Source organism: Tauraco erythrolophus, chromosome 6 (assembly GCF_009769465.1).
Source record: "Tauraco erythrolophus isolate bTauEry1 chromosome 6, bTauEry1.pri, whole genome shotgun sequence".
Classification (NCBI taxonomy): Eukaryota; Metazoa; Chordata; class Aves; order Musophagiformes; family Musophagidae; genus Tauraco; species Tauraco erythrolophus.
In genome coordinates, this window is record NC_141470.1 from 65,551,271 (window position 1) to 65,567,664 (window position 16,394).

General features: G+C 40.9%; 1 protein-coding gene across 1 annotated transcript in view; it reads right to left on the reverse strand.

Moving 5' to 3' along the window:
* The window catches only part of LOC104383626 (nesprin-2-like), a 162,223-nt gene that overhangs the window by 97,560 nt on the left and 48,269 nt on the right, over positions 1–16,394 (reverse strand). The window contains exons 36-42 of the mRNA XM_086613635.1: positions 13,469–13,624; positions 10,527–10,667; positions 10,000–10,182; positions 9,318–9,455; positions 7,714–7,899; positions 6,096–6,218; positions 2,891–3,073 (exon numbers count right to left, since the gene is read on the reverse strand). Coding sequence (XP_086469761.1) covers positions 2,891–3,073; positions 6,096–6,218; positions 7,714–7,899; positions 9,318–9,455; positions 10,000–10,182; positions 10,527–10,667; positions 13,469–13,624 — 1,110 coding nt within the window. The remainder of the gene's footprint in view (positions 1–2,890; positions 3,074–6,095; positions 6,219–7,713; positions 7,900–9,317; positions 9,456–9,999; positions 10,183–10,526; positions 10,668–13,468; positions 13,625–16,394) is intronic.

Sequence of the window (16,394 nt, forward strand, 5' to 3'; positions counted from 1 at the left end):
TTTTAATGAGCACTCAAAACGCCATCCTTTAATAGCTTTATCCTTTGTTATGTCTTAGCTGGTGCTGGACTTGTATTTTAGTACTGCTGCTTTCAACCCATTCAACAGGACCGGAAAATCTTTTTCACACAGTTTGATATCCTAGCTGCCAAGAATTGCCATTTTTCCGACCCGTTTTCTCACAAAGACATTTCACTCAGCTACAGATTGTTGGATGCCTATAAGATAAAGGTAAATGCTGAGCAAAAAAGGTTACGGCTGTTTCAAAAAGGAGAAAAATCTAAACCTTGACCTAATGCTCCAGAAAAAACAGTTAGAAGTCTCATGATAACACTTTGTAATTGCAAAGCACCCTGTTTCTGATGGTTTTAAAGTGTTTTGAAAAGTCTCAAGTATTTAAGCAGGTAACTCTCTGGAAAATGCACGTTTTACCACACCCATTTTTCAGACATAAGAAATTGTATGGACTGAAAAAAAATAAAATCATGGGGATCTGTGCTGGGTTTATGTGGTGGGGTTTTGGTAGCAGGGAAAGGGCTACAGGGATAGCCCCTGTAAGGAGCTGCTAGAAGCTTCCCTGGCTCCAAGTCACATCTGTTTTGACCAAGTCAGACCTGTCTCTGGCCAGGGCTGAGCCCATCAGCACCTCTGTGAAGAACATATTTAAGAAGAGATAAAGAAACCTGCGCCATGAGGGACCTGCAGTGAAGCGGGGGGAGGCAGGTGCAGGGCCTGGCCATGACTTCCTATGAGGGCGGCTGCCCGCACTGGGCTGCTGCCACTCGAGTGGAGATGGCCGCAGCAGCGCGGCTTGGAGAGCTCTGAAGCGCCCGGCTCCCGGGGCTGCCGCTGGGCAGAGTTCGTCCTGCCGGGACTGCCGAGGTTCGTCAGGCTGGTCAGGCCCAGCGCAGCTGCAGCACAGAGAGAAGTGAGATCTGAGAGAAACAGCCACACAGACACCAAGGACAGTGAAGATGGAGTGGGAGGAGCTGTGCCAGAGCTGGGATTCCACTGCAACCCGTGGTGAGACAGCAGTGGCCTGCCTGCTGCCCGTGAGAGAAATGGCGGAGCAGAGATCCACCCAGAACCTGTGGAGAACCCCACGCTGGAGCAGAGATGCCAGTGCCTAAGGGAGCTTGTAGAGGACTGTCTCTGTGGGAAGGACTCCCCACACTGTAGGAGACTGATGATGGAGCAGAGAGGCATCTGCAGTCTGTGGAGGACCCCACACCAGAGCAGGTGGCTGTGCCCTAAGAAGCTGAGACTCTGTGGGAAAAGCCCGTGCTGGAACAGTCTGACGGGTAGGGACTGGATTCCGTGGGAAGGACTGATATCAGGGAAATTTGTGGAGAACTGTCCCCCATGAGAAGGGACCCCACTCAGGAGCAGGGGAAGAGTGTGAGGGGAGTCTTTCCCCTGAGGATGAAGAAGCAGCAGAAACAGCATGTGACAATCTGACTGGAACCCCCATTCCCTGTCCCCCCGTGCCTCTGTAGGGGAGAAGGTAGAGTCGGGAAGAAAGGAGGGTGAGGGGAAGGTATTTTTAAGATCTGGCTTTATTTCTCATTATCCTCTCTGAATATGACTGGTAACGAATTAAACTGACTTGTCCCCAAGCCAAGTCTGTTTTGCCCGTGGCTGTGATTGGTGGGCGATCCCTCCCTGTTCTTATCCTGACCCTCAAAGGCCTTTTGTTATATTTTCTCCTCTTCATCCCATTGGGAGGGAGGAGCGAGCAAGCGGCTGTGTGGTGCTTAGCTGCCGTCTGGGGCTAAACCACAACAGGATCATCCAGATCTCACACAGTCATTGCTTTTTTCCGAACTGCAGGCATGCACTAATCATGTAGCATGTTCCAGTTTTCCTCTTGGTTCAGTATTCTTAATTTCACAAGCTGAAAATCAAAAATAGACATTGATGTTTTAGCTGCCACTTGTGTCTGCCTGGCCTCCAAAATGCCCAGGAAGAAGTTACATGTTCTAAAGCATTCTGCTTTACTGTAATAGGTTTGGAAAACCAAATCAGCAAAGATACTGTTACCATTTTTCTAGGTGCTGCTATCATCCTGCCAAGAAATGGAGGGGTCACATGAGAATTTTCATACCTCTGTTGACATGGCAACATGCATAACTGAACTCCAGATTGCCTCCAAATATATCTACCCTGGGCAATGGAGCATGACACCGATACCCCTGAATTAAAACCTTCCTGAGGCGGTACAACCACATCACCCAGTGAAGTGCTGCAAAGATTCTACTTCAGGTTTGGAGCCAGCATAGCTGCTTCACAACTCATACTGCTCATGAGTAAACGCTCACTGACTCCACAAGCACTGCCTTCTCCTGCAGCTGTGTGTCACCTCGATGCTGTTAGATCACTTCTGTTTCCATAGCTCGTCCGGCCAACAGCATCTCCAAGCCCCCTGTCCCATGTTCACTTATGCAGACACATTCTTGCATGGGACCTTCTGAAGGGAGGAGTTCACCCTGCCTCAAAACAATGAATTAACCCAGCACCAGTAGTAGAAAATGGTCACTTTCCTGGCTCACTGATTTGGAGAGATCATCTTTAGTAAAAGACTTTCTGCTATTAATTGTCAGTAATTTCTATCTAATGGCTGTCAACAAAGAATTTCCATGTTCTGGATAAGTTTAAGGACTTGAACGCTACAGATTCGAGCGCCTCCATATAACACTGGACTTCAATCACCAGTTGTGCAAACTTGGGTCATAAGACACTTCTGCCTTCGTTTCTCCTACAGCATGCTAAAATACACGGTGTCAGTTGTGACTGAATTTGAATATTGTCTACTGATCAAAATTATTATAAAATAAAGGTGGTTTATGTGACAGTAAAAAAAAACCAACAACAAACAACAAAAAATATTTACCTCCAGTAGGTCATTTTGTTCCTTAGTAATTTTTTCTAATTTCTTCAATTCTCTCAGGAGTTGTCTTGCTCTTTGGAAGACTGAGAAGGGTTGCGTTTTCACCCCTGGGAGCTGAAGCACTTCTTCATAGGACTGTATATGAACAACGGTCTTCTGCATGGGACCAATATGGTCAAGTATAACCTATCAGGATATAGAATAGATGATGGATGTGGTACTGAATTGGAAAAATCAACACTGAAAATTAATAGTGCTGTCACGATGTGCAGAGGTTCTCTTTGGTGAGTTTCCCATTTAAGAAGGAAGACTATTTTAATGTTGGAACAAATAAGCTAAAATCTATGGTGAGGTTGTCTAAAGCAAGATGAAGATACAATTTACATTTACAATTCTTTTTCTGCATAGACATACATAAAATTCGCACAGTGACAAAAAAGGGTCACATTCAGATTAGTTACTATTTTACCAAGCGTGTCATTTCAAAGTAGCGCATCTTTGGCAGTGCAGACAGTTAAAAACTGGTGCAAACCTTTTGATGTCACTCTAGCCAACTCTGGTGTTTCTTTTTTTGTGGTGCAAACCAGTGACAACATGTTCTATGTTAAAGCTAGCCATTTTATGATGGTCCTATAAACAGTCTTATCAACATAGCTGTTTTAGGTAGGTTTGAGGATTCGGCAAGGAGAGAGGCACACGTGGTAAGGCTCAACACCAGCACTATTTAGTAGTCAGCAAAATCACTCATTCCCTCTTATATTCCAATTGCTTCGTCTGTCTCCAGCTGTTTCCCTCGCGGGAGAACAGAACCGCAGGTCGAGACTCCGCACTCGCTTCGTACTGTAAGTACGACTCGGTCACTCACACACAGGACAGAATATTCCAAGAGTCGAGGGTCACACTGGTTACACGTGTTATATACGGATATATGGATGTGTACATGTGTGTACCTAGAAATCCTACAATCAGTTTGCCCACATGCTGTTCTTACCCAAATCACTCACAGACCTGCCAGCACTACCACTCCTGATGTCGTGACCACGGTCGACCCTTGGATATTGTTGCGCTCCGGGGTGGAGGCTGACAGGCACTCCACATGGCAGGCATCCCTGCAGAGACTCCGATGACGGAGTGCGTCTCAACCTGTACCCCTGTGCGGGCTGTGGTACACCCTTCGTCCCTCCACATGGGGCCACCACGTGGCAGCAGGAGTGGGACAACACTCCGCCTTTTTTGTTAATTAAGGGCCCACCATCGCGCCTGCGCACGGCAGCTGGGGGGTCACCCGGTGGTCTGCCTTCCTCACTAAGTCTTCCTCTTCTCGCATCTCGCACATTCGCTTTCTCTTTGTCTGCCAAAAGTTCCGAATTTCTGCTCACTCAGTTCTACAAAGTCCCAGTCCTGCTCCATCAGTTCTGAAACATTGTACCCAGTCCATCCGCTGAGCCATAGTCCCATCTTTGTTCTACCAGCTCTGGAACCCTGTGTCCCATCCCGCTGCACACAAGGTTTTCCTCTTCTCACTTTCCATGTTGCAACTGGCAAATCACCAGTTGCAAACTGGCTGAGAAAGCAAACTCCAACAGCCGATCAGTGCAGCATTACTTAATCAATGGAAAGTCATTCAATCAGTGGACCCAAATGACATTCGTGCATCAACTTTTTTATGCTCCCCTACAATAGCTGAGATGATGAACCACGCAGAAGATAAGAGAAACATCTGAAGATGGCTTTCTTTCAAAGACAGCATTTCAAATCACAACACCCCAAGTGAACGTACAGTTTACAACCACCTTTATCAGTTTCAGATGAACAGAAATGTGCAGTTTCATACCACAACACATGTTTTATGGAAGACTTGGTCATCAAGTTAGGAAAGACAGAATGGTAATACCAACTCACAACTTACTGGTTCTCTTAAAGAAATACGAAATCCTACTGAGATCTCACTCAAATGGGAATTTCAGAAGAAAAATAAATAAATACAAAACACCTCCGGACCCATTAATTACTAATATTTTTGTTAAATTCCTTCTCAAGAAGATTGCATTGTAAAAGGTCCCAGTTGAAGTAGAGATGCTTATTTTCTCATTCATAAGCAGCCTGAATCAGGAATTTTGTTGTTATTAGCATACTATCCAGGCTGCAATTTAAAACAAGGAAGCAGATGAACGCTATTTTCCAGAAGAAATATTACTTTAGTTTTTCCATATGATGTAGCCACTACAAAATCATTCTCTGGATAACAAAGCCATGAGAGGTATGACGACATTTTTATTTCTCTCCTGAAACTGAACCATGCTTTTTGCATTTCAGTCAGCTAACAATGTGGCCTGCATGTGGTATAAAAGAAAAGATACCACAATGCTTTGCTATACTTCACTCAAGCAAAGAAAGGAAAACCATCTGGCCAAGGTGTCTTTGCAGTGAAGTCCCTGCATGATGAAACGGCTTTACAGTAAGTCATTCCAGCCTATGTTTCCAGAAACATCTGCTAAATTTTGCCTCCGTTTATGGGAAAATAGGGCCTCATTTTCAGACTTTCAGATTACTCACTGCTTGATGCCAAGTGGAGAGACGTGCAGTGAGCATTTTTGACAATTAGGCCATAAACTTTCCAAAAATGGAGACACTCAAATACGGCAGGTATGTCTGAACATGCACGTAAGTTACATACTCAGGTTCTCCATGGGCATGTTCTCAATAGTGCTTTAATCTCAAATGTTTCAGTTCAGACAAGAACTGTGCTCCTTGAAGAAATCTCCCAACAGTCCCACCTTAGGGTTTACATTACGCAGTTGTCTTGGACCATGCAAACTGAATTCCTTTCAAATGAAACTAAAGAGGATCTTCTCCCAGAAGAGCCTCTGAAGAGACCCAGCCACTAATGGATGTCCATTCTATAGGACCACTCCAAAGTAAGCCTCCAAGACCCATAAGACATAGACATCAGGTCCTCCGCACCAAATGATTGCACTACTTGCCGCATTAGAAACACGTAGCTGAAATCATGGCTGAAGTAACATTTTCAATCTCTGACCAGAGAGTTAGCATTTGTGTGATACTAACATTTCAAAGTCATACGCTAAAAATTTGTTCATGGTAGCTTGCAGCCACAAAACAGCTTTACACCTAATCAGCATATTTATGCTGATTAATGCATACATACATAGGGAAAAAAAGCCTATACGCAGGAGTATTCACAGACCTGTCCATGTTTAAGTTGGTCTTTAGGAGAAAATTCTAACAGATCCTCTGATGACAGGATTGTCTTCATTTTGGCAATATCCTTCTCAAACACTTTCACATGAGATTCAATGGCACCCAGTTCCTAGGATTTGTGAATAAAGAGAATATTTGTTGATAGTACAGTTTAGAAACTCCCTCCAAAAAACAAAGCCAGCTTGCATTTCTGCCTTTCACGTAAATTTAAAAATACTGAACAAGTGCAGCATATGCAGGTCATGTTAACGGATGACTGACAACTGAAAGGCTAGTTATTATAAACCATGTACCGTCATAACTTCTGGACGTCAGCTGGTCTGTTTTAAACCCTGAATACAAGATTGAAATACGCTTGAAAAGTCACATTATAAATAACCAGTAGTGACAAGACACTTTTCCAGTGGTGATATTTATTTATCAGCATAGGAAACTGATCTAATTACACTGTTGGAGCTTCCTATATGAAAAGTCTTATGTCAGATGGAAAATGGCTTCTCATATAGTACAGCCGCTTGTGAACTCTCATGGAGACAGAGTCAGAGAATAAATTAGGTTGGAAAGCATCTCAGGAGGTCTCTGGTGCCCCTCAGAGAAAGTTGTTTGGGTCTTGATCCTGTTGAGATTTGGGTATCTCCTGGGATGGGGATTTTATCCACCCTTTGAGCCTTTGATCTAGGGTTTGACCAACCTTACTGCAAAAAAAACCACTTCCTAATATGTAGATGGAATTTCCTTTATTATAATTTGGATCTGTTGCTGCTCATCTTTTCTCTGCACACTCCAAGAAGAGTCTGGCTCCATATGGTTCATAGTCTCCCATTATGTAGCAGTAGACAGCACTAATACCCACACCCACCGCCGAGCTGTCTCTTCTCCAGGCTGAACTGACCCAGGTTTCCCCGACTTTCCTCCTACATCCTGTGCTACAGCCCCCCAACTACCTTGGTGGCCTTCCTGGACTCGCTCTAGGTATGTCTATGTCTTTCTTACACTGGGAAACCTAAAATCAAGCACAGCACCCACATATGATCTTACAGGTGCCAAAAAGAAAGACTGCTCCCACAGACGTCCTGGCTACACTCTTACTCAGGCAGCCCAAGATGCTGTTGGCCTTCTTGTTGCCAGGCCATGCTGTTGTGTCATGATCAACTTGATGTCCATCAGGACCACCAACCCTTTTGGCAAAGCTGCTTTCCAGCTGGCTGGCCCTGAGCCTGTATTGGTATTTGGACGTGTTCCCTCCTGGGTGCAGGATTGGGTGCGTTTTCCTCTGTTGAATCTCAGGAGATTTCTGTCAGCCCATTTCTCCAGCCTGTCCAGGTGCCTCTGAGACCTACCCTCCAGCAAGATAAGCTCTTTCAGTTTGCCAGTCAACAAGCCCTGCATTTCTCCTCCTAAACAAGGAGTTTCATCAATACTTCTCAACTTTATGGCTTAATTAGACACCAAACACCTTTTGACTGTTTCCAAACAATTAATTTCCTCCCTTAGCACAAGTACTAAAACCAGCACATCTTTTTTCTATGCAGGCAATATAAGCTGTATTTCATAATACATGATGAAGCTCTGATAAAAGGCACTTATAGATCACTCGAACTTACATCAGCCACATGCTGGATCTGTGGAAGAATCTCTGCTATCTCATGCTGTAGAGTTGCCACTTGATCATCTATTTCATTTAGCTGCTGCGTTACACCGTCTGTTTCAAAGACTGGTGTTAGCTCCTCCAGCTCCATGTAAACACTGTGTAGAAGATTTTGCTTTTGCTCTGAGTCTTCCAAAGCCATCTGGAGACAAAATAAGAGCTTAGTTTGATTCATCAATGGTGAACAGGAAAGTTTCACAAAGGTTAGGACCGAAGGAGTCGGTTTTAATTTCCTGTATGTCATTGACCATTGCATATATTCCCAAAAGCTTAGTTCACACTAAAACATTTAATTCCTGAGGGAACCGAACTGCTGCATCCTGCAGGCAGGAAACTGAGAGACAGATGCCATGATTCTAAAGGAATCAAGAAGATAAAATTAAGTCTACATGAGCATGACAAAAGGCATGAAGAGGAAGATGTCAAACTCAGAGAAAGGTCCCACCCCAAAAAAGGGAAAGTATGGGATCCTGGAGAAGACTCCTCTTCAGCTCCTGTGCCACAGTCAGGCTGACCCCAAGTACATGAACAAGACATGTCAGCAAGGCACCTGAAAAAGGGTTTTCTGCACACCAGCTTGCAGACAGCAGATGTAACAAAATGCTCCAGAAAACATCTGGCCAGTTGTGCACAATGGGAAGATCCTCCCCATCTCCTGCAGTTAACTGGATGAGCTTTTGGATTAATTACAGCAAATGTCTTCATGAAGAACAGTGAGGGTTGCAAGAAACGCACGTGATCCACTGAAGGAAAGGACTGAATCCATGTCTCAACTTTAATGCAGGCCTTGAGCACATTTCCAAATCCACTAGCTTCCCAGCCCACAACACATAAACCACTCCAAATCCCAAAAGCAGAGACAATGAGCTTTTGTCACAAAAATGCTCACATATTTTGGAAATCACAATCTCCCCATTGTGGCTACATGCTCTGTAATGTATCAGTCTAGAAGAGCTACTTCTTGCAAGGAATTCTTACTAGTTTTAATACAAAAACCTATGTTCAGAGCACCAACTTTCTTGGCCTAAGCCGAGGAGTACATGTATAGAAAACTCAAATTTCAAATATGCAAATCCTCTTGGCACTTGCCTGGCCCTGATCTTCCCTGTAATATTACAAACATTTGATTCTTGAAATTACCAACCAGGATTACCCTCAAGACACAGTGGGAACTGCCCTCCAAACCACAATTCAGAGTTTCCGTCTAACACACAGACATCAAAACACCACTTAACCCTTTCTGGATCACGTACACACAATACGGAAAGAAGCATATCTATGCCGGCAGTAAAAGCTGACTATGGCCACACAGTAGGATAACAAGACAACCACGCATTTTTGGAAGAAAGTTGTACTACAGTTTAGCACTTTCACAAGACAGATATGTCCAACACCACAAAGTATCTATCTATATTTCATGAGAGTTAATTATAACTATTTCCCACTTAAAGGATTTATTGAAAATGGCAAATTATTTACGTCAGTAAGACAAGAATGCAAAATTGTGTCTGTACAGAGCAACCAGTTCTAACAAGACCATATATCTGCATTAACACTTACCTGAAGGTCATCAGTATGTTTGCGTAAGCTTTTTGCAGAGTCATTGTGAGCATCTGCTCTTAGCAAACAGTGAGTGTTTTCTATCCAAACTTTCATATTCTTCAAGAGTTCATCATATTCTTCCATCTTGTTCGCAGCCTAGGAAATGACAGGATTTTACAAAAAGGCACAAATGCATTTCCATTCACTGCATAGGATAAATGCATCTATGGACAAAATTAAAATAAAACTGGATGCATTTTCATCAAGGTCAGTTAAATTAGTATGGTGAAATGAAGACTGTAATTTTTCTGAAACAGTTTCATGATTTCAGGCTATCTGCTCTAATCAAAGGTAATTTTGGTGCTTAAATTTCACGGGCCATTGTCATGATTTATATGGCAATGTTACTTAAATAGGCAGCCCATTAGCAGAGTCATAGAGAACCATCTCCTCACCCATCCAGGGGCATGAATTCCCCACACTGATCTGCATTAACCATGGTGCAGAGCCAGTCCTTTGGGGTAGCATCTAGAGGCGACGTTTACCACTCCAGAAACTCTTAGCTACAACAAGCCAATGCACCTACAGCAGGTTTTTGACTCTCCATTCATCTGACAGCCTTTGATGATGTTCTGTGCAAAGCCTTTATTTTGTTTTTTATAAGATGCGATTCTTTTTAAACTTTTATACTTGCATCTACCTTGTTTAAAATGGCAGTTCTGTGCTCGGCGAGTTGTGAGACCTGTTGGTACTGCTGCAGGGGGGTTACTAAGATATCCATCAGCTCCTGTGCATGGCAGGAATCCCGCTCTACTATATCATGCACTTCTGCATCCAGTTCATTGAGTTTGTAATGCCAAAGGTCCAGCATATCCCAGATTTGCTGCATGTGGAGAGAGGGGAAATAAAATATAAGGTCAGGCTCACAGATAACAGCAGAGTTATTTGTTCTTCACGTGGGGCATGTGCAATCGCAAAGATTTTGGAACTGATACGATGAGAACAGAACACTCTGCATCTACCACTGTGATTCACAGTTGGAAAAAAAACCACGCATTTTCCTGTGAGAAAGAATTGGTAAATATTCACCAGCTAAATGCTTGCTTGTATTTCTCCTTTCACAGACGTAAAATGATTGGAGGGCCACTTTACGCTCCTGCTAAATCAGGCTGTGTAGAAACAACCAAAAATCTTTTAACACCCACGAAATTTCTTTAGCAAGATTACCTTCTGAACTTCTTTGGCTTTTGAAATGTTTTCACTCTTCTGTTGTAACATCTTCTCAATAGCTTGAAGGCCATTGTGAATAGTTTCTGCTTTTCTTTTCAGCACATACTGGGGAGAGCTCTGCAAGATTTCAAAGCTAACCTGTCAAGAGTAAAGAGAAAACGATAGGGGAAATTACAAAGATCTGCTTGTTTCTATGCACCACCACACCAAAATATTCAAATTCTTTTTGTGTTTCTCTTGACGAGTCACTTAAAAACACAGGAATGAAACCACGTTCACAGGGAGAAGCGTTAACATGAGCAGGTGCAACATCTCCACGTTGTTCAGTAATTTCTTCTCACTTAAAAATGACCAGTTAAGAAATGCAATCCCTGAAGAAAAAAGCAACAAGACACTGCAACTCAGCTGCCCCTGCTCTAATCTGTAACAGAGGCTAATCGTGCTGCATGGCGGAAAGGGTCACGCTTAGATTCGTGCTGTAAGAAACCCAGGATGACACCTGCATGTCTCAGCTGATGGCTATTACTTCTCTCTTAGAAATAAGGGAATATGGAAGTGCAACAATACATAGTGAATTTCTAAATATAAATTCAGAGATTTATTACTAAAATAAAAGGCTCTGAACCCCATAAAGCATGTGGAACTTAATTTTACTCTGCAGAGCTCCACAGAAATGAAAAATCCATACACTGGAGGGCCTGATTTTCTATGTAAAGAGAAAAATTCTCAAGTAAGCTGAAGCTGAGTAATTGCCTGAGCACAGAACCGAGCGACACGGTAAGGTACCAGGTTTCTACAGACTAGATGAAGTGCAGGGAGTGAGAAACTCCTTGCTCCTAGCCCAAAGTGATGTTTTCTCTTACTGAACTCTGCCAGCTGTTAGGGTCAGCCAAGTACCAGAAAATTGTTAAATTATGGTAAACTCTTTGTGTGCTGCAGCCCTAAGATTTATGGGGCATATGTACATTGTACAGCTTTACACTGAACTGACGCAAAAGATTTTTAGTTTAGTAGTTATTCTGGTTTGAGGCTCCTTATACTGTAATAGTTTATCTTTTTGTGAGAGGAGGAATTAAGATCATTATTTAGTTAACAAATTATTTATCCATTTTTATTTCTTCATTTTATTGACATTATTTATTATTTATAGATTCCAACATGTACTGTCAGACCAATTTAATAATACCCATAGTACAGTATTGTATTGATATAATTGCATTAATCAAAATAAATATACAGTCAAAAGAACTGCAGTGCTCCTCTCAAATACTCATGTTTATACAAAAAAGCTATGAAGTCCAGTCTGTACTTAGTGCCTAAGACTCACTGGAAAAACAAACTCAGGCTGCAATCACTAAACACTTGACCATTACTACTATCCTGGAGTATACCAAACATGAAAAATTATTGCTGTTTGTAGCGCTAGTTTCCAAAATAGAAGAGAAACGTGTATGAGCGATGTGACACAGTTGGAAATGAGAAAGCAGACCAAGCACTGACTTTCCCATCTTTCCTCAGAAAAAATGCTGCTCTGGTCACCAGTAGGGCAGGATTTTAATTTCAAGACTTCTTACTGAGATAAATGAATTGTATTTTTCACATAAAATGCATGGCATCAGAAGTGCAATTTATTTTTATTTTCAGGTTAGCAGATTTAGAAGAAAGCAGAATTCCATTAAAATATGACAAGTTAATTCAATTTGACACATGCTGCTATCTCCTAGTAAGTAACTAAACCGATCTCCACTTCCACTAGGATTTACTTTGTTTCCTAAATGCATTTGAAAACAATCCAAGATAGCTTATATTGTTTTCCACTACCTCAATGTGAAAAGCAAATGTTAACTAGTTTCCAAGACCAGTTCTTTCACTCCAACATGTAATGTGCGTTGGGATAATCTTTTTTATCTCAATAAATGAAACATAAAAAATCTCAGTAAAAAAAACTCCCCAAAGCACAAATGCTGTTTTACTTCCCTTTTCCTTCTCTCTCCTACCCAGTTGCTGGTTCTAAAAAGACTGGTTCCATTTTGAAACAGACACTGCAAAGTTAACGAAATTAAAACTATTAAGATGTAATGAATATGTATCTAAATATTTAATGCAACATAAAAAGAATGCATAATCTGATAGACACTAACGAGTAACTGGATTTCAAAATTGGTTTATTAAACTTTAAAGTTTTATCAAATTAACTGAGATTTAGCCTTTAAAATTAGCACTGAATACTATTATTTCTGAAATAAGACACCTGAAAGATTTTTTGTTTTTAAAAGTAACACAAATGAATAAATAACAATGATGATAATTATACTAGACTAAAATCTGACCCCAAACTTACAGTATTACTCCGTTTTCCTTTAATTTTGCTTTCAGTTAACTGTTTATAACCGCTGCAGATAGAAAACATTGCAAAAAGCTGAGGCAACGTTATTTAGTTATTTAAGCTTTTAAAGGAATGCAGCCATGTCCCAAGGGGTGGTATAAAGAACTACGCCATGATACCCTATCATGTGTGCAAATTAGATTAAAAAAATCTAGTTTCAAAGCTCTCTTTTAACACAGTTTTGAAAATATCTTCTCAGTTAAGCTATATGAACTTCCCAATCAACTTTGATTACTCATTCAGTTTAAGAATCAGACTGAATAGAAGACAGGATTCGTATCATATCCAAGACTTTATTGCTAGTGGTTCTGCCACGTCCTCTTTTAACAGAAAAGAAAAATATTCACATTGCTTACTGTAAGGTTATTCCAAAAGGAGACAGTTAACATGAGGAATCTTTCCTCATGCATACATTTTCACTGAGAGGAAAATGTACCTAAACATAATCGATGTTTCAAGTTGAAATTTATAGTTACAACATTCATTAAATACTGCTGTACTTACTTATACATTAAAAAAAAAAGGTAAATATGAAAATTACATCAACAGTTACCTTGTCTTCTAGGTCTTGCAATATTTTCTTGCAGTCCTCCAACTGTCTTTCAATCTCTGCAGGAACTATTGCGTACATTTCAGAATACTTGATCCGGAGTTTCTCCATGATATCCTTTAGAGTTTGACTTTCTTTACCAATCACACTCTGAACCTCCTACAAAATTAAGAATAGCTTCAGCAGTTTTATCCAGTTTTTACCGAGTGCATGTGTGTATACGTACATATGCACATATATATATACATACATACTGTGTTTTATATTTCCTACCACGATTATGATTTGGAAAAGTTGTTTTTGTGGTATCAAACCTAATTCGGCTACCTCTGCAAGCAGATTAACTTTGAGAAATACTCATTTAATCTAATGATGCTTTTCAATCTGTTAGAATTAATTAAACTTGATACTACTCCATGTCAGGCAACTGACGCACTGATATTTCCTGACAGATATAGCAATGTAATCATTCGAAGTGCTCCCGTGATTAAATGTTAACCTTCGTGCTCTCTCTTTTGCCAAAAGTGCCTTTCCTCTTTCAAAGACGTTTAATAGCCAGCGTTCAATCCTTCATTATTATAAACAACACAAAGGCCACAAAAAGCAACAGGTTTCAAGCTGAAGTGTCTGCTTTCAGGCAATTACGCAGAGCGGCACAGCAGGCTCCTTTCGAAACAGAAGTTTCCAGTTCTGCATGAAGAATGTAGGTTTTATGAGATAAAAGAAACTTGAACAACTGTCTACAGCCTGTGGCCTAGAAATAAAACCCGATAGCAGAAAGAATGAAGAAACTCATTTGTTTTGAAGGTTTTCTAGAATTTCAAGTTGGCAAGTTCTGTTTGTTTGCTTTATGGTTCCTTTTCCCAATGCTCAGCTGTTTGAGAAACTCAAATGTGAACTCAAGTTATTGGGGAAAATTATCTAAAGCTCCTACCGGGCAGTGAAAGACATTAAAATTAACATTCTTTTCTCTTACAGTCAGGGGTAATGGTAATCTATTAACTCCTAGTCTTCACTTGGGAATCTTTTCCCTCACACACATACCGTCCACAGAAGAACTATGTAAGAGTCTGACATTGGTTTATTTCCCCATGACAACTGGGTCTGATATTAAAAAACTCAAAACCGTGAGACACAGCTGTGTGCCTCATCCTACCATAGAGAAGGCTGCTGTTGTCCAAAAGCCCAACTAAGATTGTGCCAACATTTACAGGAGTTCGTAGATTCCTGACTTGAATTTGTAAGAATCAGTTACAATATTAGTGTCCAAAACAAAGCATGTCTCTGCAAACTGGTTTCTGTATATAAATGCATGTTCACATTTCCCAGATTATTTAGCTGGAAAGCAGATGTCTGTCAAAACTGTCCCAATTTTTTTCCTAGGGGACTACATGATATCACTTGCCATTTGCATATTTATCTGTGTTGGTGAGTTAAAACTTTGCCACCTGACTAACCTAGATTTATCATCTGGAAGTGACATAGGGATCTCCATTCAATAAATGCAATGAAGCCCCAAATAAGGCTATAGTTTTTATAGAAATAAGGTTTTCTTTGCAAGTAAGGATGAAATTGCCCTGCAGATTTTGCCTTACTGGTGTTTGCATTAGGTAAAATTAAGGAATTTTGCAATCCTTTCATCTGAATCTTCTCAAAAGGAACAGGCCTGCTGTGACACACTGCTACAAAAACATCATTAGATGGGATTGCTGCTAACATTTGCCTTTGCTGATTGCTGTCAGGCGCAGAAGCAAGGTGTAAACTCACTTTCGGGTGAGTTTTAGGTGCTCAGAGTAGCACAGTTTGGATATGAGGGAAAAGAACAGGCATCAAGCACCTGCAGTGGTAACATTTCCTCCCAGAGACAAAGCACCCAGTAAAAGAGCAGACCCAACTCTAAATTTTAATTCTAAATAATTTTAAATAGAAAACCATCCCTTTCAGACAAATCCACAAGGTTTCACTACAGTAAAGCCGGCTCATGGGTTTTCAGAACTTCCTCAAGATGTAGTTAACATTTCTCTTTCATGTAAACCCCTAGGAAAATGCTCATATCTGCCACCACGCTCTTTGGCTTCCGTACTTTTCCTAGTCCTTTGCCAGCTTCAAGCATCCACCTTCTAAAGATGGTGGGGACCCCCAATTAGTTTTTATACAAGACTCAGCAAAGACAGCCCAAATTTTTAATAGACCTTAGTAGGCTAGAATAAATAAATTATAAAGTTCTATATTTAAAAGATAAGATTTAATCTAGTTAAATATAATTTTAAATATATTTTTGATTAAATATAATTTAAAACATATTTTTGATCAAGATTTAAAAACTAAGAAAGCAATAAAAGCAACAATAAGGCTAAATTGAAACAAATACAATGAAAAGAATAAAAAAATAAACCCACATTCAGGAAGAGTTAGGAATAAGGCCATTTCATAAAGTCAAGAATTCAAAGAAGGATAACAAAAATACACTTGAAATGACAGAGATGTATAGACTGGGTTGCTGCAGAGTGCTGGCTGCTGCTAGTGGAGACTGTCGTCTTGATCACAATTTGATTTCTAAAAAGCATTTACCAGGTTAAGCTCCTGATGTGGAACAGCAAATCCAGAGCATCTGAAAAGCTGCTCTGTCCAGGTATATAGAGGGGGAAGAGGTGCAGGATGTGCGCTAAGCAGTCCTTCCTAAAAGACATGCAAGTGGCTGTGAATCTCTCTGCAATCTGGAAAGACTTCTACGGCTGCTAACTGGACCACACAGAGGGAGAGGAATTCGAACCAAGGACGTGGCAGGGCCATTCATATTCTGCTGAGCCAGATTCATTCTCTTTAAATCAATGTGCATATGCATGTATTTTGCCACTAATTGTGGAGCAAATTCAACTGCCAGCATAAAACAGAAGGCATTCCAAATGTCCCCACACAATAACAGAGC